Genomic DNA, 22,811 nt, shown 5'->3' with positions numbered 1-22,811 from the left:
TATTCGGCTCAGGCGAAGGGGCACAAGAATACAAGGGTCATCCTTGCTCAGAGGGAGAAGGACATTGAAACGCTCCAAACTGCCATTATCCCTGAGATGTGTGCCCGGTACCGGGACCAAGCTGAAGAGGCTACCAGGGAGGCAATCAAAGAGCTCGTTCTTGAAGGCTCCTTCCCGTGGCAAGAATTTGACCGGCTTCTGGATGAGAAGGCCGATGCTGCGGAGAAGGCGGAGGCGGCGAAGGCTGCTCAGGAAGCTGAGGCCAAGGCGGCCCATGCTGCAAAGGTGAAGGAGGCGAGAGAGGAGGCTGAAAGGGCAAGGGCACGTGAAGCTGCCAAGCCTTCTTCTGGGCCGGCCACCAAAGATGATGTTGCTGCTGCTGGTGGCGAGCAGCAACAAGCATAGGGAGACGGGCGGTCGTCACCAGACTCACCTGGCCCTACGGATAGCTTCAGCTGTTCGGGGGCCAACTTTTGAGCCTTCTCTCCCTGCCATCCTTTTGGCGCTTCATTGTCTTAATGTGATACTTTTTGTTGTTCCTTCTTCTTTTTTTTTGTAAAACTTTGGTAGGTTGAGTTTAGGCTATCCTTATTGGGACGGCCGTCGACTTCATTTTGTATCACCTGTAAACATGTTTAATAAAGTTTGTTTATTTGCCCTCGGCTTGGCCGGGGCTTTGGTCACAATCCTTCATTCAGTTGTCTTCTTTCGTTATTAATTGAGCGCTTTTTCCGTTTTTACCTTCGGCTTGGCCGAGGCAGTTAGAATGCGTATCTCAACTGTACTTAACGTTTTTTAAACATGTTGTCATGTCGGTCGCTTCCTCCTTCACTCTCGGTCTGGCCGAGGCGTCAGATTTGCGCTTCCCAACCGCCGTTGTGAACATGTTAGCGTATCGGTCGTTGTGTCCCCGTCACTCTCGGCTTTGGCCGAGGCAATCGAGGTTACGGCTCGACAAATTCGCATCTGATCTCAGACGTGTTGATCGCTTCCTCTTTCACTCTCGGCCTGGCCGAGGCGTCCGATTTGCGTTTCTCAACCGTACTTATACGTTCCTAAGCATGTTGGTCGCTTTCGAGTATCAACTCGCTTGTTGGCAAATCGCGTTTCCCTCGTCACTCCCGGCTTTGGCCGAGGCAACCGAGTTTACGTTTTGACTACTTTCCGTATCTATAGACATATTGATCGCTTCCTCTGCCACTCCCGATTGGTCAGGGGCGATCAGATTTGCGTCTCAACAAAGTGCTTATACGCTTTTATACTTCGGTAGTGATTTGCTCGGCTTTGGCCGCGGCGTCTATTCCGCATGACTTTGGAGGGGACTAGTATTTGGATGAAAAACTTGGATTATTCTTCATAAGGTGTAATCATGCGTTGGGGTGTCCACAACGGTCTCAGACACCTCCGCCGTTATACAAAATATTTCCTTAAGTTGTCCGTGTTCCAGTGGCTCATCAAAGGAACACCCTCCATGTCCGTCACCAGGTATGTACCCTACCTCATTTCTTCAACCACTTTGTAGGGTCCTTCCCAGTTGGCCGTCATTTTTCCATGGACGTTCCCTTTGTTTGTGGCGGCCGACTTTCTTAGGACTAGATCTCCTACTCTTAAGTCCCTTTTGTGGACCCTACGGTTGTATGCTCTTCTCATTCGGTTTTGATATATTGCCAAGTTAAGCCGTGCCGTGTCTCGGCTTTCTTCGACTGTGTCTAGGGAGGCTTTCGTGCCTTCCTCATTTTCGATCAGGTTAAAGGTTTGCGTTCGAATGTTGGCACCGCCGCTTCAATTAGCGGGACGGCCTCGGACCCATAGACAAGGTGGAATGGACCGTATCCCGTTGCTTCTTTCTCCGTGGTTCTAAGGGACCACAGGGGCGCGGGTAGTTCATCACCCACCTTCCCTTTAGATCTTCAACCTTCTTTTTCACCCGTTTAGGATTGTTTTATTAGCCGCTTCCGCCGCCCGTTGCTCGAGGGTGGCGGCGACGGAGGAGTATGCAAACTTGATCCCGAGCTCTTCTAGCCAGTTCATCACCATGTCACTCCAAAATTCTCGGCCGTGGTCAAATACCATGACTTGGGGTAACCCAAAACGAGTTATGATGTTCTCCCAAATCACCTTTCTTACGGCCGCCGTGGTCTTGGCAGGTACCGCGACAACCTCGACCCATTTGGTGAAGTAGTCAACGGCGACGATTAGGCACTTCCTTCCTCCGGAGGCCGTCGGAAATGGCCCTAATAAATCCATCCCCCACTGTGCAAATGGTAGGGGGCTAAGTACTGGTTGTAAGTCTCGGGAGGGTGCGTGTATCACCGGAGCATGCATCTGACAATTCTTGCACTTCTTGGTCTTAGCTCTGGAATCCTCAAGCATGGTAGGCCAGAAGTAGCCGGCTCGGAGAGCTTTGTGGGCTAGCGTTCTTGCCCCCATGTGATGTCCACAGATGCCTTCGTGAATTTACAAGATGAGCCCCGCGTCGGCTGGGCCGACACATTTTAAAAGTGGTCTTATTACGGACCTTATATACAATTCTCCTTCAAATACCAAGTACCTTGCGGCGATCCTTTTTATCTTCTGAGAGAGACTGCGGTCATCCGGTAACTCTTTTGTTAGTTTGTATTTCATTATCGGAGTCATCCACGTCGTCTCGGCTTCTATGTCGCCCACCATGCCGACGGTCTCAGTGATGCTTTTAGCATTCCCGATATCCACCAAAGACGGTCCGGTGACATTCTTGATGGTTGAACTGGCAAGTTTTGAGAGAGCGTCGGCTCGGTTGTTCTCGGACACGGGATGCATTGGATTTGGAAAGATTTCAATTTTGCGGTGTCGCTTTTAGTCTTTCCAGGTATCTTACCATCCCATCGTCTCGAGCCTCATACTCTCCTCTGATTTGGTTAGTCACCAATAGTGAGTCTGTCTTCAACACAATGTGTTCCGCCCCGGCAGCTCTAGCTAGCTCGACTCCAGTTATCACCGCCTCGTATTCGGATTCGTTGTTTGAGGCCGAGAAGGTAAACTTCAAGGCATACTCAAACTCGTCCCCGTTTGGGCTGATGATAAGGATGCCGGCTTCTGAGCTGTTTGCCGTAGAGGACCCGTCGGTATATACTTCCCATACGTCGGGTGTGATTCTTCTTGGTATATGTGCATTCGGCCGAAGTCTCAAGTGCCTGCCCCTTTATCGAGGGCCTCGGCTTGTATTGAATGCCGAAGCCGGATAGCTCTACTGCCCATTTGATGAGCCTGCCGGATTGTTCAAATTTTTCCAATGCTTTCTCCAATGGTTGGTCGGTTAAGACCGTCACGGGATGCGCGTCGAAGTAAGGTTTCAGTTTCCTTGCGGCAACGACGACAAAAAAGGCGCTTTTTCAATCGGTGGGTAATTTCTTTCGGCGGGCGTGTGTATGGGCGACAAAGTAGATTGGGTGTTCTTTGCTTGTCTTCTTCTCTCGACGATTACGATCGACCGTGGCCGAGGTAACTGCTATGTATAGATATAGCGTCTCCCCCAGCATCGGCCTGGATAGGGTTGGGAGAGTTAGAAGATGAGCTTTCAGTTGCCTGAAAGCCGTGCTCTGTTCCTCCTCCCAGCTGAAGTCTTTATTCCCCTTCAACACTTTGAAGAATGGGGTGCTCTTGTCGGCTGACCGGGAGATGAAACGGGCGAGAGCCGCCATCCTCCCGGTCAACATCATAACCTCTTTTCGATTCCTCGGCTCCGGTAGGTCCAGTATTGCTTGGATTTTCTCTGGATTGGCATCAATTCCCCTGGCGCTGACAAGCACGCCGAGGAACTTACCTGCCCGGACACCGAAGTTGCATTTCATTGGGTTAAGTTTCATCTTGTATTTCCTTAGTGAACAAAATGTTTCGCTCAAGTCGGACAAGTGCTCATTGTCAGACTTGCTTTTTACAATAGCATCGTCGACGTAAGCCTCGATGTTTCGCCCTTTTTTATCTTGAAACACTTTGTCCACCAGCCTAGTATAAGTTGCGCCAGCGTTTTTCAAACCGAACGGCATCATTTTATACAAGTATGTGCCGTGTATGGTGATGAATGCGCACTTAGGCATGTCTTCTTCGACCATGAATACCTGATGGTATCCCGAGAAGGCGTCTAACAGGCTCAGCATAGTGTAGCCTGCCGTTGCGTCAATTAAACTATCTATTCGAGGCAAGGGATAACAATCTTTAGGGCATGCTTTATTAAGATTTGTAAAATCAACACACATCCTCCACCCCCCTGGTGACTTCTTCACCATTACAACATTTGCTAGCCACTCAGGGTAAGTACAAGGCATGATAAAGCCTGCCTCTAACAATTTGTCTACCTCGGCCTTGATGGCCTCATCTTTCTCGGCCGAGGAGTTCCTCATCTTCTGCTTGACAGGGCGAGCGTTGGAGAGTACGTTCAGCTTGTGAACGATCACCTCTCGGCTCACGCTTGGCATCTCGGCGGCTGAGTACGCGAAGACGTCTTTGTTCTTTCTCAGCAGGTCTAGGAGATCGGTTCTGAATTTTGGCTCCAGGCCGACATCGACAGTTACGGTGCGTCCTGGGTCAATTTCTATTTCTTCGGTCTCGGCTCCCTCGACCATGCCGACGGTGTTCATCGGATCACCCTCCTGTTGTAAGGATGGGCTCTTCCCTTTCTCTGATTTCTTCGCCACTTTGAGGGATTGCATGTTACACCCTCTGGCAGATATTTGGACATTAACAATTTCATCTCTCTCGTCCTTCGAGACGAGCTTTTGTGCCTCCCCCCGGTCCGAGACATACATCAATGTCAGGGCCCGGATGGACATCACTGCATCGGCCTCGCTCAAGGTGACTCGGCCTATGAGGACATTGTAGGCGGACGAACCATCAATAACCACGAACTCTGACCAAACATTTTTGGCCGCGTCTGCTTGGCCGAACATCACCGGCAGTCTGATAGACCCCAGGGGTACCAGGCCGGCCCCGGAGAAGCTGTATAGTGGGTTGGTGCAGGGGCTCAGGTCCTCAATCTTCAGACCGAGATTGAGGAAGCATTCCCTGAACATGATGTTCGTGTAGGCGCACGTATCAATTAGGCACCTCTTAACCAAGTGGTTGGCTATGTCCAGGTGGACTACCAGCGGGTCGCTGTGCGAGGCTATGACTCCTTCGTAGTCTTTCTTTCCGATGGTTATATCGGGGACGGTGGAAGCGGGGATCGCTGTGGTGGGCACAAAGTTGATGGCTTGGTAAAGCTCATTTAGGTGCTGTTTGTGCCCATTAGCCGACCCTCCATTCTCGTTTCCTCCGATAACCACCTGGATCACTCCCATCCTCTGGAATACTGATTTCCTGTTCGCCCCGTCGGAGCTCATTTCCGAGGCCCCAGCTACGTACTTGCTGAGGGCCCCCTTTCGGATCAGCTCCTCGATGGCGTTTTTCAAATGCCGACAGTTGTCGGTCTTATGGCCAGGCTGGCCGTGGTAATCGCAAAATTGGCTTGCGTCGCCTTCCGCCCTCGTCTTGGGGGGTCTTGCCCACTTCTGCCCTTCATTCTTGCTCAGGGCGAAGACCTCGGCCGGAGATTTGACCAGGGGGGTGAGACCGCTGTACCGCTTCTGGGTGTATGGTCCCGAACTCCCCCCGGCGCCCGCCGAGTTCTGCTTCCTGTTAAATCTCTCAGGCCGTGACCGATTCATGTCACGGCGACCTTCATCATCATTCTCCCGGCGGCTCCTCCTTTCTGGGTGCCCAGCTTCACTGTGGCCTACCCAGGTCTTGTGGTAATCCTCCACCTTTACGGCTCGGTCGGCCATCTTTCTGGCGGAGTCGAGGTTGAGGTCCTCGCACTTGATCAGCTCATTTTTGAGCTCGCCTTTCGGGGAGGCCTTTCATCAGTGCGAAGGCCGCCAGTTCGGTGTTCAGCTCACAGATCTGCTGAGATTTTGCGTCGAACCTCTTCACATAGCTTCGTAGAGACTCGTCCTCCCCTGTCGGATAGTGAGGAGATCCGATGTCTCCACGGCCCTTCTCTTGTTGCAGGCGTACTGGGCTATGAAGTTATCCCTTAGGTCGGCGTAGCAGTATACCGAACCATTAGGCAGCCCCTTGTACCAACTCTGGGCCATCCCATGCAGGGTTGTTGGGAAGACTCGGCACCATACCTCATCAGGCTGCTCCCATACCGACATGTAAGACTCGAAAGCTTCGGCGTGGTCGGTTGGGTCACTGTCCCCTTTGTATGATAGGGACGGCGGCTTGATTTAGTCGGACCGAGACTTCGAGGACATAGGCACTGAGGGGCTGTCTGACCACGTGTCGAATGACACGCGGCGATCGGCTCCTCGCGACATTAGTCCGGCTCCTCTCCCCGTGGCGGGAAGGGCTTCTTGTCATTGTCCGACTTTGGTGAGTCGGACTCCTTTCTTCATTTCTTCGGGGGTGGCCTCGTTGTTGCCGCGACGACGCTGTCCTCCCGCGAGTGGGGAAGGACTTTGGTCTCGCCATCGGCGGCACGGGCTCCGCCGGCGTCCTAGTATGCATGGCTCCTTGTATCGCCCGGACAAGTTGTTCGGGGTCACTTTATGGGCCCTGGTCACTGCGGGTGTCTTTGCCGTCACCGTCGTTGCGGCGGGGGTGATCGGCGTACTACCCATCGAGTCCAGGAATAGCTTCGGTTTGGTGCATCGACCACATGTCCCATGACAAGTGACTTGGCCGTGACAGGCGGGTGTTTAGCTGTATTATCGGCATCCCGTACGCCGGTTGAATTACTCGGCCGGTGGGGGACTGCCCGATCTCAGAATTAGGGACTGTGTCATCCTGGTAGAATGCATTTTCGTCGCTCACCATTATTTCTCGTTGTTTTGACATCTTCTTAGCTTGCTGGGTGGGTTTTGTTTTGTGTTTTTTTTTTGTAAGGGATTTGACTAGCTTTTAGTATCTCTTTCCCACAGACGGCGCCAATTGTTCCGGGTGTAATTCCGGAGCAGAATTTGTTACCACGTAAGCTTGTAGAATGATGACTTTGCTTGACTCTTCCTTTCGGCCTCTCCTGAAACAATGAACAAACTGAGGGCTCGGCTTGGTACCGAGCGAACTCACTCCGACGCTCAAGTCAGTAAACTTAAAGAGATTAAGTTGTGTGTTACTTGGCAAAATATATTGTAGAGAGATAAGGGAGTTTATACCAGATTTATAGTGAGTATTAGGGTGAATTGCGGATTATTGGATCCTTTTCTCAATGAGGGTTGAGGAGTATTTATAGACTTTCACCTTTTGTCACGTAGTGGCCAAGTGGCTAGCAGGTGGAAAGACTGTTCTACCCTCGACCGCGGGACCCATGGCAGACCGGTTGGCCTGGTTGACTCCATGCCGAGGGGACTTGGATGTGAGTACGCGGATATGCCTCCCGGCTGGCTAGTTGCCTAGCCGAGACCCAAGTGACAGGCCGACAGGCTGCGTCGGTTAGGCTATCTAAGACGTTGACTTGCTGTGGATATCTTTGATCTTGCTCAATATGTTGACTCGGTCAGCGGGTGCAGAATATGCCCCATCAAGTGTATAAAGGCAAATTGTAGATTTGTAGTATATAAAAGTTGATCATCAATATCATATAAATTATAAGGTAAAAAGAAAGAGCATGTCAGTAAGCAATTAGTATGATGAACTTTAACTAATAGATGTACAACATGCAAGTGATAGACGTGAGTCAATGTCATAGAATTCTAAGTGAAAAGAAATAGAATTAATTACAAGTCGTTTATGTGAATAAAACTAACCGATAGATCTTACCTATTCGGCGAGCGAAATATAAAATAGGGTTATAGACTCATGCTGATAACGTGTTATGAAATAGAGAGAATAATAAGGAGAGAAAGTAGAGAGGTAATCAGATATATTTTATTTTGAGATCAAGGTCTCTATTTATATACATACAGGAGATGGAATAATACAATATAATAATATATACAACAGATCTTGTTTCCCAAGAAAGAGTTCTTCTGAGAGACTTTAAGATTCTAGAGAGTTTTAGAGATAATGGATATCCACTTAAATATTATTTCATAACAGGGTATTAATTTTCGCAGTAAATATTTTACTCATTACAGTACACTTTTGACCAGTTTACCTTCTTCATTTCCCCCCCTCCTTACTCCTATTGTACTGCGTAAAAAAATAAACCACAAGAGGTCCCATAGTACATTAAAACCCGCCAAACCACCACTGTCATCACCAGCCATGACCCTACCCTCCGCCACCCACGACCACCACCGATACCCACCAACGCCCCCTACGACCCTACCCCCACCGGCAAACCTGCCCTTTTCCTCCGCCCCTCTATCATCGTTCACATCCTTACACCAAACATCGCTTGCCCACACAATCACACGCCTGCCATCGGCCCGCCGTTAACCACCACGTACGCAGGCGTTTGCCCCCTTCCACGCGCCGTCATTCACTAAGTGCCGTCCTCCTCCCACGTGCCACCCAACAACCAGTAATTGAAAAATTGGTTGATCTGAAACCCTAAACGCCAATTAAAAAAAATGAATAAAAAAAAAAGACAAAAGCATTTACTTGATAATCAATTTGCAATTGAAGATTCAGTAACATATTTTCGATTCAAATTATCATTGATATATTTTCGTTAATTTGAGTAGTTGTAGGACTAGGAATTGAATTTGAGTTTTTTTTGTTAGGGGTATGATAATGGAAAGTTTTACGTAAAAAGTACTGAGATGAGTAAAATGCATATACTACGAAAATATATTACTTTATTTTATTATAAAGCAAAATGAATGAGTTTTACCCATATTCACATTATATGGTATCAACCCGATCCATCTTTAACTTGTGACGGATACCCTTCCCGTACTAAAGTAGTATAAAGTTGAAGGGCCCAGATGAAATGGGGAGAGATGAACGGCCAGAAGTGATCCCCTTGTGATGTTATGCGGAATTGAAAAGAAAATACATTAAAATTAGAAATAGAGAGAGAAGAAAGTGTGAATTGAAGTCCAGAATTGGAGATTGTGAGTGAAAATGGCGAACAAAGGGAAGGCAGTAATGACAGGCGGAAAAGATTCCTCTGATAAGACTCGCGGTGGTGGTATCAAGAAGCGTAAGAATCGCGACGTTCTTCAGTTCTTCGAAGACGCTGCTGAGGAGTTTGATGCTTCCGATAATAGTGACTGGAGCGATTTCTTTGACGACGATGGTATAATCCTCCTCCTCATTTTTTCCACAATTTTTTTCATTTTTCGGCTATTTTTGTGTCATCATTCTTTAGATTTCGAGTGATTAATTCAATGTTAGGTTTTTTTTTTTTGTACCGATTTTAGGGAATTTCCGTCTTCCATGTTTCTGTTTTCATTTTTTTCCAGTTGCATGTGGGAATTTTGTGAAATGTAGATGCATTTTGCTGCTATAATTCGCACCTATATGTCTACGCCTGTTTCTGCTATTGGAATTTAGGGTTTTTGAGTGACTTGTTCGGTGAATCATCAGCTCCATTTTCTTCCAACGTCAATTTTATATGCTTTGATCCGGGTTGTTGTGATTATGTTGTAATTGTTGAAGGAGCTTTATATAAAGTTGATGCCTTTCAACGCCATGTTTCAATTTCCGGCTACAAATTCTTGTATGAGAAGGTCTCGTGTTAGATTAGTGTGAGGTTGCGTATTACTTGTTTATCGGTAAGCCTTCAACTGTATTCTATTGGTCGAGCGGTTGTGCTGTTGTGCTTTTGTGTCTAATTTGTAGTGCTACTGTTAGGGCTCATCTCATCTATATGTGGCTTATGAGTGATTTTCTATTGTTTATGTGGCTAATTTCTGCAACTCACATTGTATTTATTTCTGCTTCTTTGTTTACTTCAGATTCAGGTTTCATTTTCTATTTAACTTGCTGTCAAATTTTATAAATAAATTGCGGTTTTGCCAATTTAAATGTTAATTGGTTAATTTTTGACCATAGTGTTTTAGATGCTAGCTGTAAACTAATCATGTAATACAATCACAGAATAATCTTATCATCAGTCCTCTCACATAAAAAGTAATATTTTTTTATTCAAGCAGACAAGCAATTTTTTTTCTCTTTTGTTAGTTTTGACTCTGCTGTATGGTTTGTCATAATATGCGACGGTATCGCAAGAGACTAACTATTCAATGTAAGATATTTCCTGCCATGTGAATGTTGATATGATGCGGAAGTGTTTTGCTGTTTCAAATGCCTTTGTTTTACATGATCATCGTTTACGTATGAGGTGGTACTCGTGAATGAGAATGATGCTCGTTTCTTATTTTTGGATCTAAATGTACTGGGAATTATAGCTATTGATGTTTTAGTTAAATTATTAAATCTGATGCAACTTCTTCGATCTGTTAGTGTAATATGAGGTACATTATATGATTCTAATATGACAAATAATACTGCAATCATTCTAAATTATGGGGCGATCGTCTATCAAAATAGCTGAAGATTTTCATGCTGTTTTTGTAATATGTACTTATGTAGTACTGCAGTCATCGCGGATCCAACTTTTCTGGAACACATGTTTTTCCTATATGGTTAAATTTGTCATGACTTTTCTTTTATCTATTATATTGACAGTGCTGTTTGTGCTAACAGATTTTCTGGGTGAGTTTAATGATGATTCTAAAGCCAGAAGTGGGCCTGAAAAATTTGACCAGGCCCCTTTTTTCCCTAAAGAAGAGGAGTTAAGCGGCGACGAACTTGAAAAAGTGTTAAAAGAACGTTATGGGAGTGGGTCTGGATTTGTTCGGTATGCTGAAGCTGACTATGAGAGTAAAGGTTCAGTCGATAGAAGTTTTCTTATACCTTCTATCGTGGAACCAATAATCTGGAAAGTCAAATGCAAGGTTTGGTCAATAAAAATACTTCAAGCATATCAAGTTTTAAGCTATTCCATATTCTTCTTGTTTTTCTTACAATCTTGTACTTGCATTATTTAATTCAATGATTGTATGAATTTGATTTGTTCCTCCTATCGTCAGGTTGGTAGAGAGAAGAACGTTGTCTTCTGTCTCATACAGAAGTATGTAGATTTGAAAGTCCTAGGGACCAAGCTGCAGATAATATCTACCTTTGCTGTAGAACATATCAAAGGTTTTGTATTTGTTGAAGCCGAAAAGCAGTCAGATGTTACTGAGGTGATATTTTTATTTAGTGTAATTTTAACCTTATTCACTTTTTTCATCATATCATGGCGCAGTTACAACACCATTCTCTCATTTCATCATATAATGGTTCTCTGATGTATTTGTCTCAGGCATGCTACCAGCTTGCTGATGTATACAGTACTCTGGTTACTCAAGTTCCATCGAATGAGGTAGGCCAACTGCTTAATGTTAGAAAGAAAAGTAATGAAGTCAAGGAGGGCACTTGGGCACGTGTTAAAAATGGAATCTACAGGGGTGACTTAACACAGGTATTTTTCATTTGATATTTAAGGTATGATGCAGTTATTGCAACATGTCTTATTACTCGATTTTCAACAAATAAACATTTCGTGTTAGGTGGTGGCTGTCAACAATGAGCGGAAAAGAGCTACAGTGAAGCTAATTCCAAGAGTTGATATGCAAGCTCTGATGGAGAAATATGTAAGTAAATAACCGTATACTCTAGCTTTGGTGTTTGTTAGATTTAACTTTTCTACCTTCATCGCAAATTTACCATCCACATTCGACTTTTTTGGTACCGATGTCAACTTTAATCCTTAATGTCCACATATATGCACAAAATAATGTGAAATGTCGTGTTTGATTTATCAAACCGATTATTTTCATTTATTATTTTTAAGAAGCTCTAACTACTGACTAATGACTATTGTCAGAAATCAACATGTTTTAACTACTAAAGTCGAATGTGGACAATATACATCTAATGAAAAGAATAATTATTTCTTTTCATGTAACTGTAATCTGCTAAAAGCTGTAATTGTATTTTCTACATGAACTTTATTTTTGTGAAGATGCATCAGCTTATCATGATTTTGGGATCCACATTGATGCTGTATAAAAAATATATTTGTTTATTCTATCTATTTATTTCTTGTTACAATGCATTCAGATACTGGCTAAACACCTGGCTAGAGCAGAGCATTACGTTTCATGTATCCGATTTTCGCCGCAACGTTTGAATTAACTTCTAACACATGCATACTAATACTGAAGAGGTTCTTTCAAATGGTGGCGTTGGTAGTACTATCGTTTTTTGGGCGGGGGTATATGTTGGCCTCACAGCTATTAATGAAACTTTATGAGCAAGTTGTATAAACAATCTGTCCTTGAATGTACCACAAACCCATCGGCCTGATCTTCGGGAATGATTGTCTTAGGGTTGATTCTGTTAGCACGAACAAATGTAGTGGCAGCAGCTGACGATAAGAATATCTGTACAATGTGACTGTGAGTAAAGCTACTGATTTTAGAGTTTACTTGATTTTTGGTTGACAGGGATATTTCAATTTTTCATAGACTTTCGCAACATACACAAATCGATCAGTGCCGCCGCCCAATATGTTATACATTGCATATCGATAATGTGTATTTTAAGTTATAAATGTCTGAACTCTTTCCATGCAGTGTATTGAGAGATTGTTAAATTCCATGTACAGGGTGGTGGAAGTAAGTTGAAGAGGCCCAAAAATGGTGTACCACCAACAGCGAGATTAATAAGCTCAAGAGAACTGGAGTAATATATTTATGAAGTTGTTGTCTGCAATATATTTTACTTTTGCATACCGATTATTTCAGCCTTGACCCTTTGTTCTACCAGGGAATTTCGCCCTCTTATTCAATACCGACGTGATCGTGATACTGGAAAAGTTTTTGAATTTCTTGATGGCTTAATGCTCAAGGATGGTTTTGTGTTCAAAAAAGTCTCAATTGATTCACTGGCCTTTTGGGATGTTAATCCCACTGAAGATGAATTACAGAAGTTTATACCTCCCTGTCAAGACGAATCAGATAACGTAGAGTGGCTTTCACAACTTTATGGGGAGAAAAAGAAGGGTGATGCGAAGATAATAAGTAAAGGATATGAAAAGGGGGGCAAGGGGGGAAAGGGGGGAAAAGGAGAGGGTTCATCAGGATCTAATGAGCAATCTGGCTTTGAAGTTCATGATCTTGTTCTTTTCGGGTGTGTTAAAATGTGGATCTTTACATCTTGTCTGATCTTGTTGGTCTTAAATTCATTTTACTGATTTTTTTTGTCTGTCTATCAGGAAAAGAGATTTTGGTATGGTAATAGGCATGGAAAAGGATGAAAAATACAAGGTATTTGTTGTATGTTTATTTCTTCAATGCTTGTTTTGGACTTTATATATGTAATTCCCATTGTCCGATTGTAGGTTTTAAAAGAAGGTTCCGAAGGTCCTGTTACAATGACATTTGGACAGAAAGAACTTAAGTATTTACCTATAGAGAAGAAATTTACAGCATCAGATCATCGAATGAAGACTGTATCCATCAATGATGCAGTTAGAATTTTGGATGGACCAAGCAAGGTTTTGCTATTTTTAACTGAGATAATTTGAGTTTAATAGAAGTTCTCCAAAAGCAAGGTTCATATTTTAATAATAATTTTTTTTCCAGGGCAAACAGGGTGTTGTGAAGCAGATATATCGGGGGATTATATTTGTGTATGATGAGAACGACTTGGAAAACGCTTATTTCTGCAGTAAATCTAAATTGTCAGAGAAGGTCAAACAGTCTGACTCAACATGTCCCGGAAAGGTTTTATTGCTTTGTCATATTATTTGGTGCCTTTGATATGCTGTTTGTGATGTTCCCTTTTGCTTGATTTCCTTGCTTTTTATACTTCACTCAGGATGAAGGTATTCCGTCAAGTTTTGAAGATGTTCCATCCTCGCCTAAATCACCCTTATCACCTAAGAAACCTTGGCAAATGAAGGATAATAGCTCTGATGGTACCATTTACTTTTTCTCTTTATGTTGATGGGAGAATTTTTTCCTTTTTCTTTTAGAACTATTTGCATATTTTGTTTTCCCTTATCTCACAGACAGGGGGGACAAGGGTGAGATATTTTCTGTTGGGCAATCATTGAGGATTAAAGTTGGTCCCTTGAAGGGCTATCTTTGTCGTGTCTTAGCTGTTCGCTATTCCGAGGTCGTTGTAAAACTAGACTCTAAGCAGAAGGTTCTTACAGGTTTGTCAATACTGGGTGCTCAATTTTTTACTGATCTTTTCAAACTAGGAGCTTAGTTTTTGAGAAAAAATGTTTTGCTGCAGTTAAACATGAGCATCTTTCTGAGGTCCGTGAGAAGAGTTCTACCTCATCAATGAGGTACTCTATATTTGAGATACATGTTTAGAAGTTTTTCTATGTTTGCCGTAAATCTGATTTATCTATTTGCTATTCCTGATACGATGATTATTTATTATGTTCACAGCCAGGACCCTGGGTTGGTTTCTTCATTCAAACCATTTGATTTGCTTGGAGCCGATGGCGCTGCTGATGGTTGGGACCTTCTCTTTCATCTTTGTTTCGTTTAGCCTGTTGCAGTTGGACTCTATTATCATAATTTATTATTGGTCAGCAGTGCTGTTTATTTCAATTGTTCCACATGCCTAAATGTGACGAACTTATCTCTGTAGGAGATGATTTGAATTGAATTTTTGTGGTTTAGTGGGAAAACATAAAACAAGCCTTGTTCTCTAAATGATTTGTGGTTGATGAAAGAGGCGTGGTTGACCCAGTTAGATTCAAAGCCTCGTGAAAGGAGTGTTATCACCTGCGTGTTGATGTTGACCCTTCCTATCATAGGTCATAAACTATTTGTTAATTTGTCTCTGCATGTCCGGAATCACAATATTCCTTTTGTTGCAGTAATACTCATGCAGGTTTATTTTTGATATGCGCGTCTTGGTCTCAGTTTCAAAAAATCATTCATATGTGTGCTTAGTAATATTATTTGTTCTATAAGCGAACCTTTGAAATTGTGTTCTGGGTCTGCCTTGAAGATTGGTTAAAAGGGGCTAGTGGAGCAGCAAATGGAGATGGTTGGAATGTTGCTTCATCTAATGAGAGGTACAATCTCTCTTTTCACAGTGCATTTTTGTTGTCATTTACAGTAAACTAAACCTACCTACTGCTCCTGTGTTTAAATTTTGAGTCGTTAGCCAATACTATGAATTAGTAGGACCCCACCGTATATACTTTGTTTTCAGAAGGATATGCTACTTGTCATGCTTTATTTTCTCTTGTATATACTTTGTTTTCAGAAGATTGGTAATTAGTTTTATTTATTTATTAAGTTGACTTGTAAGTCGGGATGGAGATCACTTTGTCCTAGCAGACCCTACATCAGTAATATACTCTTGACTACACGATGTCCATGTGCCATAGTTCAAAATCGCAGTATTGGGCTATCGGCCGCCTCCGATACCGCTACATCTTAGACGGTACGATACGTCTCGGCCGAGATTTTAAATCGTGCCATGTGCTTTGTCACACACCCTGATGACATGCTGGTGCTCATTTGGTCAGATCGCCCAATGTAATTTGTTAGGAGTTGCATCTTACTACATAGTATAAGAAGTGCGCTTGTTATTTAGGGAGCCATGTTCCCTTGCACTATACTCGTAAAACAGAGAGTAGTCAATTGTTGGCGCATTGGCAAATTGAAATAATTAATAATGGGATGATTACAAAAACATACATAAATTCTCAAAGATATTACCAGTGGGGTGAGCAAAATATTATGGCATATTATCAAATTGCGCGTTTGTTTCTGGAATAAGGACTTAATTTACTAATACTTTTTTAATATTTTTGGTGCATCTCAGTATAAGGTGTCCGGCATGATGCCACATACATTACAATGTGCCTTTCTGAGTTTCTTTATATCCTAGGATCTGTTGTAATTTATTTATTCCACTTAATTTTTCAATTGGGAACACACTTCTGTTGAATGAATCAGTGTAAGCCTTTATGGTGTCCAGCATGATGCTGCATGCATCAATGAGTTGTTCTGGTTTTCTTTCAGTTTCAAATTTGATCATTTAGTCCATATGCATAATAGATTGATGTTATATTATATGATTAATGATTATCTACTAGAGAGTGCTGTAATCTAATCAATTGAAGTATGTCATTATTGGCAACACTTTTAACTCTGATCACTAGTGTGTAGATTTGCTGTAGCGTCTGTCTCTTGACGTAATGGCTTTTTTGCCTGATCTTGATTGCATCTTATTTTCTCATTTTCAATCGCTGTTTGTTGTCTGCTGCTTCTGTTATTGCACTTTTTTCCCCTCTGCTTTGAGTCAGGTGCTATACTACTATGTATGTCTGATATTTTATTATTACCCTCCTACCATCAATGAGTGCATTTTGGGTCTTGCAGGAGTACTTGGGGTGCCGTTTCTTCTTGGGGTACTTCGGTAGGTATTTCATATCTTTCTTCAGTTTGCTTGTGTGCACAATCCCACCCTCTTCCCCTTATCAAAATATCCCCTTCTGAAAAGGAACGTACATTTGTATACTCCTAACTTTTTGGTAAAGCAGGTCCAAGATGGCACCACATCTACTGCTCTCCCTGATTCTGTCAATGATGACACTGTAAAAGGTATGCATCTAGTATTAAAACTCTGTTTAACACTTGTATCAGAACCAGCTGTCTTGGTTTGATCACAGTTGTGACATAAATGGAGCTGATGCTGCCTCAAAATGTGGGCATGTTAACCTTTGAAAATTTGATAATTAAATCATGATTCAGTATCACAGAAGATAGTTAAAACTATGGTATAGTGCCAGGAATAAGCATAATATTTGTTCAATTGTGTTATGCTATGATCCCTTATTCTGCTTCTTTATGGCATTCATGTAGAAGATGATACTTGGCTCACTAAAGTCAGTAGCAATCAGAATAGTAACACTGATACTGCCTGGGGAAAACAATCTCTTGCTAGTGCATCTACCAGCTGGGGTAAAGCAAAAGATACTGAGGGAGATAATGCGGCTCCCTGGAACATCAGTGGATCTAGCTCAGGCCAAGTTAGTAAAGAGACAAGTAGTTGGGATAATAAAACTACTGACAAAGGCAATATTGGCTCTTGGGATAATGGAAATCGTGTTGAAGATGCAAGTGGCTGGAAAAAACTTGGTTCAGGTGATGCTGGTTCCTCTGGTTGGGGTACACAAAAGACTTGTGACGTTAACTCAAATTTGGAAAAAAGCACTGGTGACATTAATGCTGAAGATTCATGGGGAAAAGCAGCTGGTGGCTTCAAGAGTACTTCTGTTGAGAACAAGGGATGGGGAAGTTCCTCTCAGTCACCAGCTTGTGACAATAAGGAATGGGGGGATGGTGGTAAGGGGAAAGGTGGGGATGATAGTAAGGGATGGGGTAAAGGTTCTGGCAGTTTGACGAACTCACAGAAGGGAAATTCAGTTGCAGGTTGGGGGGATGGTGGTGGGCCGAAGGTCGGGGATAATAGTGACGAGGCTAAGACGGATGGTTGGAAGGCAAAATCGTTTGGTGATGACAGTGCATCTGGGTTTACCAAGTTAGGGGAAACTGGTTCTTGGGGACAACCAAAAAGTTTTGAGAATGATCAGGGATTCAATGGTGGTCGTGGTTCTGGAGGGAGAAGGGGCCGTGGTGGGGATCAATTTGGTAGAGGAAGAGGCAGAGGAAGATCATTTGATGGGGGTCGATTTTCAAGTTCAAATGAAGATGGCCAGGATAATCATTCGTCTGGGAATCATGGTTGGAATAAAAGTGATAGTGGATCTTCCTGGGGAAATTCCTCTGCTGGGGATGGGTTAAAAAGTGGTTGGGGCAAGGAAAAAAGTTGGAACGGTGACGTGGGAGGTGATTGCAAAGTGGACCATCCTGAGAAGTACGTCTATTAATGTTTTTTAACTTTTTTATACATGATAACTTATGTGTCCACACTTACATGTATGCAGTGTGCCTCATAGCATGCCCGTAGTTTAATAAACCCTCAGCACACTGATTCGGAAAACAGAGTGAGGCACTAGAAAAAGCTCCTCAGTGCGCCTTTTAGATAAGGCAGTTAGCTATGCACCCTTCTCTTTGCCACATCATCCATAGTTTAACTCCTTTATATGTTAGCCCCCTTTAAAATCCAAAAACGGTATTGTTGGACATTTTAAAAATACGAAATTGTCTGAAAAAAGTGTGCCTTGTATTTATGTGGTGCCTTTACCGCGTTGCCACCGGCTATTGTCACCTTGGTGTGGCTCGTGCCTTTCAAAACCTCAATCGGACCTATGGATTTATGTTGATGTGCCTTCGTTTTTGTCTCTTGACCTGTTATTTAGTACCTTTGAACCTAACCATGATTCCTGCTTGATTAGCGACAAATTCTGTAATTTGGCCTTCGTTTTTGTCTCTTGGCCTGGTATTTTAGTACCTTTGAATGTAATCACAATTCTGGTTTGTCTGGTGATAAATTCTGTAATTTGATGTGCGGTAGAGCTGATCAAAAGCGGGCTTGGGCCGGACATGGGCCGGGCCTAGTTGCCAAAAAAGTATCCGGCGGGCCGTATTTAGTAGCCCGAGCCCGCTAAGCGGGCCATTTTCCACTGTCCGTACCCGCCCACTTCAAGAGAGCGGGCCGGCCCGTGGGCCTGACTAAAATAAAATACAAAAATTAGTGTTTTTATTAAAACACGAGTTTATTATAGCTATATCCCCCTAAATCTTAACAATTATCTTTAAAAGCTTGCCCTTAAAAAAGTATACTAATTTTTTAAAGATAAGTTTACTAATTTTTGAAAAAACACAAGTTTGGCAATGTTCTACTACGAACATCAAAAGTTCATTTTTGCCTCGGTATTTGTGCGGCACTGTTAGCGGTTACATACACTCCCGTGTAAATACTTGAAAGTTACTATCTTTATACGACAATCCCGTTAGCATGTCCAATCTCGGAGAATCTTTATACGACAAGTGTAAATACCGACAATCTCCCACTTATACGTAAGGCATAAGTATTCATTTGCGCTACTAATTGATTTAGAGTGTACAAATTGCAAATGAAATGAGCAGAGAACGTCTGAGATTGAGGGTTTGAGGACTTTTATGAGGTTACTAATAATAGCGGGCCTAGCGGGCCGCCCATGGGCAATTTTGTTTAGTCCAAGCCCGTCCATTTATTCTAGCGGGCCGAATTTTCTTGTCCGTTACCCGTTTAATTTTTGATTTTTCTAGTCCAAGCCCACTATTTTAGCGGGCCGAACGGGCTGGGCCGAACGGGTCGGCCCGGACTTGATCAGCTCTAATGTGCGGATTGAATAGATTTAGGTGGAGAAAGTTGGTTCTAGCGATTCTGCTCCGAGTCAGCTGGTGTTTTTCTGTAGAGCATGCCTTCACATCTTGAATGTCATTTGGTCTACTTCCTTCTCACAACTGTTGCAGTCATCTTTGGTTTGAATGCATCAATATTTCCTGTTTCTGAATCTATCTCGCGCGAAGCATAATTCTGTGTAATTGCCGTCCTGATATGAGCTGCGTTAAGTATCTAGATCATGTTACAAGCTTTGGTTATCATGAGATTTGCATTGCTTTCTTTACAGTGTTATGTGTTGGGAATTAAATATCTGAGTCCTCTGAATTTCATTTGCACATGTAAATCCAGATGATTACTTTTGAATATGGAGATAGTTGTTCACCTGCGATTTCTGTCTTTTGGAGCATTCTGCATTGGAATGAGTGCCCCCCCCCCTCTCTCTCTCTCCTTGAGCGAGTGTGGGTCTATGATTTCAATACAACGGATACATATTTCTTACTTCGCTTTACCTTGGATCAGCATTCTTCCAAAGTTGGGTTTCCATTTATTTTAGGGTCTCACTTTTCTTTTTACCATGCTCACAGAAACTCTTCGGATTCTGCTTGGAATAGTGCACCAGGTTCATCCAGTTGGGGCCACAATTCTTTGGGTAAAGGCAAGGGTGTTGCTGCTGAAGGTGCTTCCTGGGGAAAATCTTCGGAGGCCCGAGATGAAGTATCTGCCATGGATATTGATGGTAAACAAACTAGCAGCCTTCCTGAGAACTCTTGGGGAAAAGCGGAGGAGAACAAAAGCACAAAAAATATTGGTGGAAGCGGAGGATGGACTTCAACACAGGTAGGTCAATCCGTGGAGGGGAATGCATGGAGCAAGGGTGGTGGTACATCTAATTCGAGTAGCTGGGGAAAGGGTGCAGATGACAGTGTAGGTGGAGGAAATGGCAGTTGGCAGAGGTCTGGGAATTCTGAAAGTGATCAAGGGTTTGGTTCGAGCCGTGGAAGGGGCAGAGGTTTTGGCAGAGGCCGTGATTTTGCTGGTCGTGGTCGGGGTAGATCAGATGGTCCAGGCCAGGGCTCAAGTTGGAAAAGTGAAGGTCAAGGTGGTCAGGCTTCTTGGGGAAACTCATCTGGGGGAAATGGAGGAACCAGCTGGACTAGCAGTGAACCCTCTGGAAACAAAAGCTGGGGGAGTTCTGGAGGCTGGAACCAGAAGGAACAGGAAAATACCCCTAATGAACCATCTGGAAACAAAAGTTGGGATTCGGGGTCAGGTGGACCATCTTGGGGGAAATCACAGTCAGGTGGTGGCGGTGGTGGGTCGTGGGGCAAGTCCTAATCAGAGGAAGGCAAGACAAAGGCAGCTGAATGGGTCCTCTTGGCAGATCTAAGCAATGTAAAGTCAAATGTTGTACTGTTTTCTGACCCGTGTAAGCCCAACTCTTCTAGTATTTATATTAGTATTATGCGCGACTTGGTAGATTAAGCTATGTAAAGTAAGAAGCTTGGCTGGGATTTTCAGTTTGAAAATTTGGTAAACTGCCTACCTGACTTTATTCTGGCCAGGCATTACTTGGAAGGCTAGAATTATGTTTTTAAATACCTGATAATCTCTTTTTGCGCAAGAGCAAGTTAAGATGAGACGGCTCTTAACTTCTTCACGACTTGTCTGATGCCCACTTTATGGTCATGTCGCAAATCAGGCTTGGCGAATCCCATGTGCTTGGACTATGCCTGCACACAATGATCAATCAAGTGTCAATTGAAACAAGACGACTTAAAAAAAAAAAACCATGATAGTAGGATGACTCTTCATTGGAATGGGAAATGTTCATTTGATTTAACGGCTCGCCACATACACATGGACTTTTAACATTAATATGAGCAATTCTTCCTGTTGCTTTTACAGAACTTCCTTCTTGTATCAGCAAACCATGCCTTTGGTACTACTCTTATTTCACACAATCCAGGAACTTCCATAACGTTGGCGTGATTCAGTTTGAGCAACGGATCTTGACGTGAAACATCTTCGTAATGAAAATGGAGTGGAAACATGAGTTGGCTTTTCGTTTCCAAAACTAGGTGAAAATAAATACGGCTTCTTTAAGTGGCGTGTGTGCTATAATAAAAGTGGATGTGTATATCTTACAGAACTTTTTTTTTTCAATCTCTTGCTCTTTAAGAGCCAGGTATGCTACCTTGCAGAAGTGGACAATTTACAGTTTGAACAGGAATTGGAATCGGAATTGGGCGGGACGGGTACGGGTCAAGGTCACCGAATATTTTTATTATATAAAATTTCTATTATTAAAAAATAAATACTGTAACGGAAAATATTTACGATTAGAAAAAAAAAATTCATAAAAAACGGTTATGCTCTTTCATGAACGAGTTTTACTCTATCATGGACATCATTGACCGCTTTACCCCTTTCATTTCTAAACTCATATTTTTCTATTTTTCTATTTCTCCTTATCCCCTTACCAACCACTCCTGTCACCACCACCCAACCGCCTTCTCAGACCACCTCTCACCCACCCAGCCCCCCCTTCCCGGTGCAGCCACCCGCCATACTTGTCCTTTGCCTCACATGCCCATACCCGACTCCCCTCCCCCACCTACCTCAGGCTGGACCTGCTCCCCACCCACCCAAACCCGCCGACGTCAAACCACTCTGCCACCTATCCCGACCCTCCTTTACCATGACCCACCCCCCATTTCTTAAACCCAGACCCGCACTCCCCTTCCCAACCCGGCCAAATCCCAACTGCCCAAACCCCATCGCGATCCACGTCAGACCCTCACTGGTCACCGTCACCACTCCGCCGCCATCAACCCCCTCTCCAATCACCTCAGCCACCCTTACCTCATGAACCCTACTTTTCATAACCCCTAATTTCATGAACTCTAATTTCATTTATTCTATTTAATTTGATACAAAACAATTGATGCAAAATTATTAAAATTATAAGGATCAATTGTTGAAAACACCTTTTAATATTGCACTTTTTAAAATTTAACACCTTATGAAAAGTTTTTTAAACTTAATACCTTAATGTGCATTTCATTCACATTTTGGTACCTTAAGTGGATTTAGGCCAAAAAAAAAATGAAATATTCCGGCCATTTTTAAAGACATGAAGACGTATTTATGATGCACTTCGTTCACATTTTCAACCTCTTCCCTTCCCTCTTATAACTACAATTCACGGTTGATTCAATCTCGACAGCATTTCACATTTTTTTTGCCTAAATCCACTTAATGTAACAACCCGGATTATAAAATAAAAGAAAAACATATGATATAAAGATATTATCAGAGTATGTGATAACAAATGTGTCTAGGTGGCGGAAATACCTGACCAAATCCGGACCATTACTAAAACCGAAAACCAAACTAATATATTATTCAAGGTTCTTAAAACATAAAAGCAAACTCCTAATTTATTATTAAGCTCGCTTCGCACATTCCCCAAGCAAGCATCAACCAATCAGCAACAATCTGAACAACCTGAGAATGGGTGA

General features: G+C 43.1%; 1 protein-coding gene across 2 annotated transcripts; it reads left to right on the top strand.

The window, feature by feature from the left end:
• Positions 1-8,909: 8,909 nt before the first annotated feature.
• Positions 8,910-20,947, top strand: LOC141600338 (protein RNA-directed DNA methylation 3). Of its 2 annotated transcripts, none has more exons than XM_074420560.1 (19): positions 8,910-9,202; positions 10,615-10,865; positions 11,001-11,156; positions 11,276-11,434; positions 11,523-11,606; positions 12,623-12,699; positions 12,784-13,146; positions 13,232-13,283; positions 13,358-13,513; positions 13,602-13,742; positions 13,837-13,936; positions 14,030-14,176; positions 14,260-14,314; positions 14,421-14,488; positions 14,992-15,058; positions 16,377-16,413; positions 16,538-16,598; positions 16,860-17,874; positions 19,875-20,947. In XM_074420560.1, the coding sequence occupies exons 1-19, from the start codon at positions 9,028-9,030 to the stop codon at positions 20,623-20,625; spliced, it is 3,915 nt and encodes a 1,304-aa protein (XP_074276661.1). In that variant the 5' UTR covers positions 8,910-9,027; the 3' UTR covers positions 20,626-20,947. The 2 variants fall into 2 exon arrangements, with proteins under 2 accessions (XP_074276661.1, XP_074276660.1); XM_074420559.1 differs by having other exon boundaries at positions 8,930-9,202; positions 16,535-16,598.
• Positions 20,948-22,811: the final 1,864 nt, after the last annotated feature.

This window comes from Silene latifolia, chromosome 9 (genome assembly GCF_048544455.1).
Source record: "Silene latifolia isolate original U9 population chromosome 9, ASM4854445v1, whole genome shotgun sequence".
Taxonomy (NCBI): Eukaryota; Viridiplantae; Streptophyta; class Magnoliopsida; order Caryophyllales; family Caryophyllaceae; genus Silene; species Silene latifolia.
This window is presented reverse-complemented; position numbering and strand designations above follow the sequence as displayed.

Coding starts and splice junctions, on each gene's coding strand:
- LOC141600338 (XM_074420559.1), top strand. CDS start 9,028: ATGGCGAACAAAGGGAAGGCAGTAATGACAGGCGGAAAAGATTCCTCT. Junction 10,866..11,000: donor TCTGGAAAGTCAAATGCAAG/GTTTGGTCAATA, acceptor TCCTATCGTCAG/GTTGGTAGAGAGAAGAACGT. Junction 16,414..16,534: donor TTTCTTCTTGGGGTACTTCG/GTAGGTATTTCA, acceptor TTTTTGGTAAAG/CAGGTCCAAGATGGCACCAC.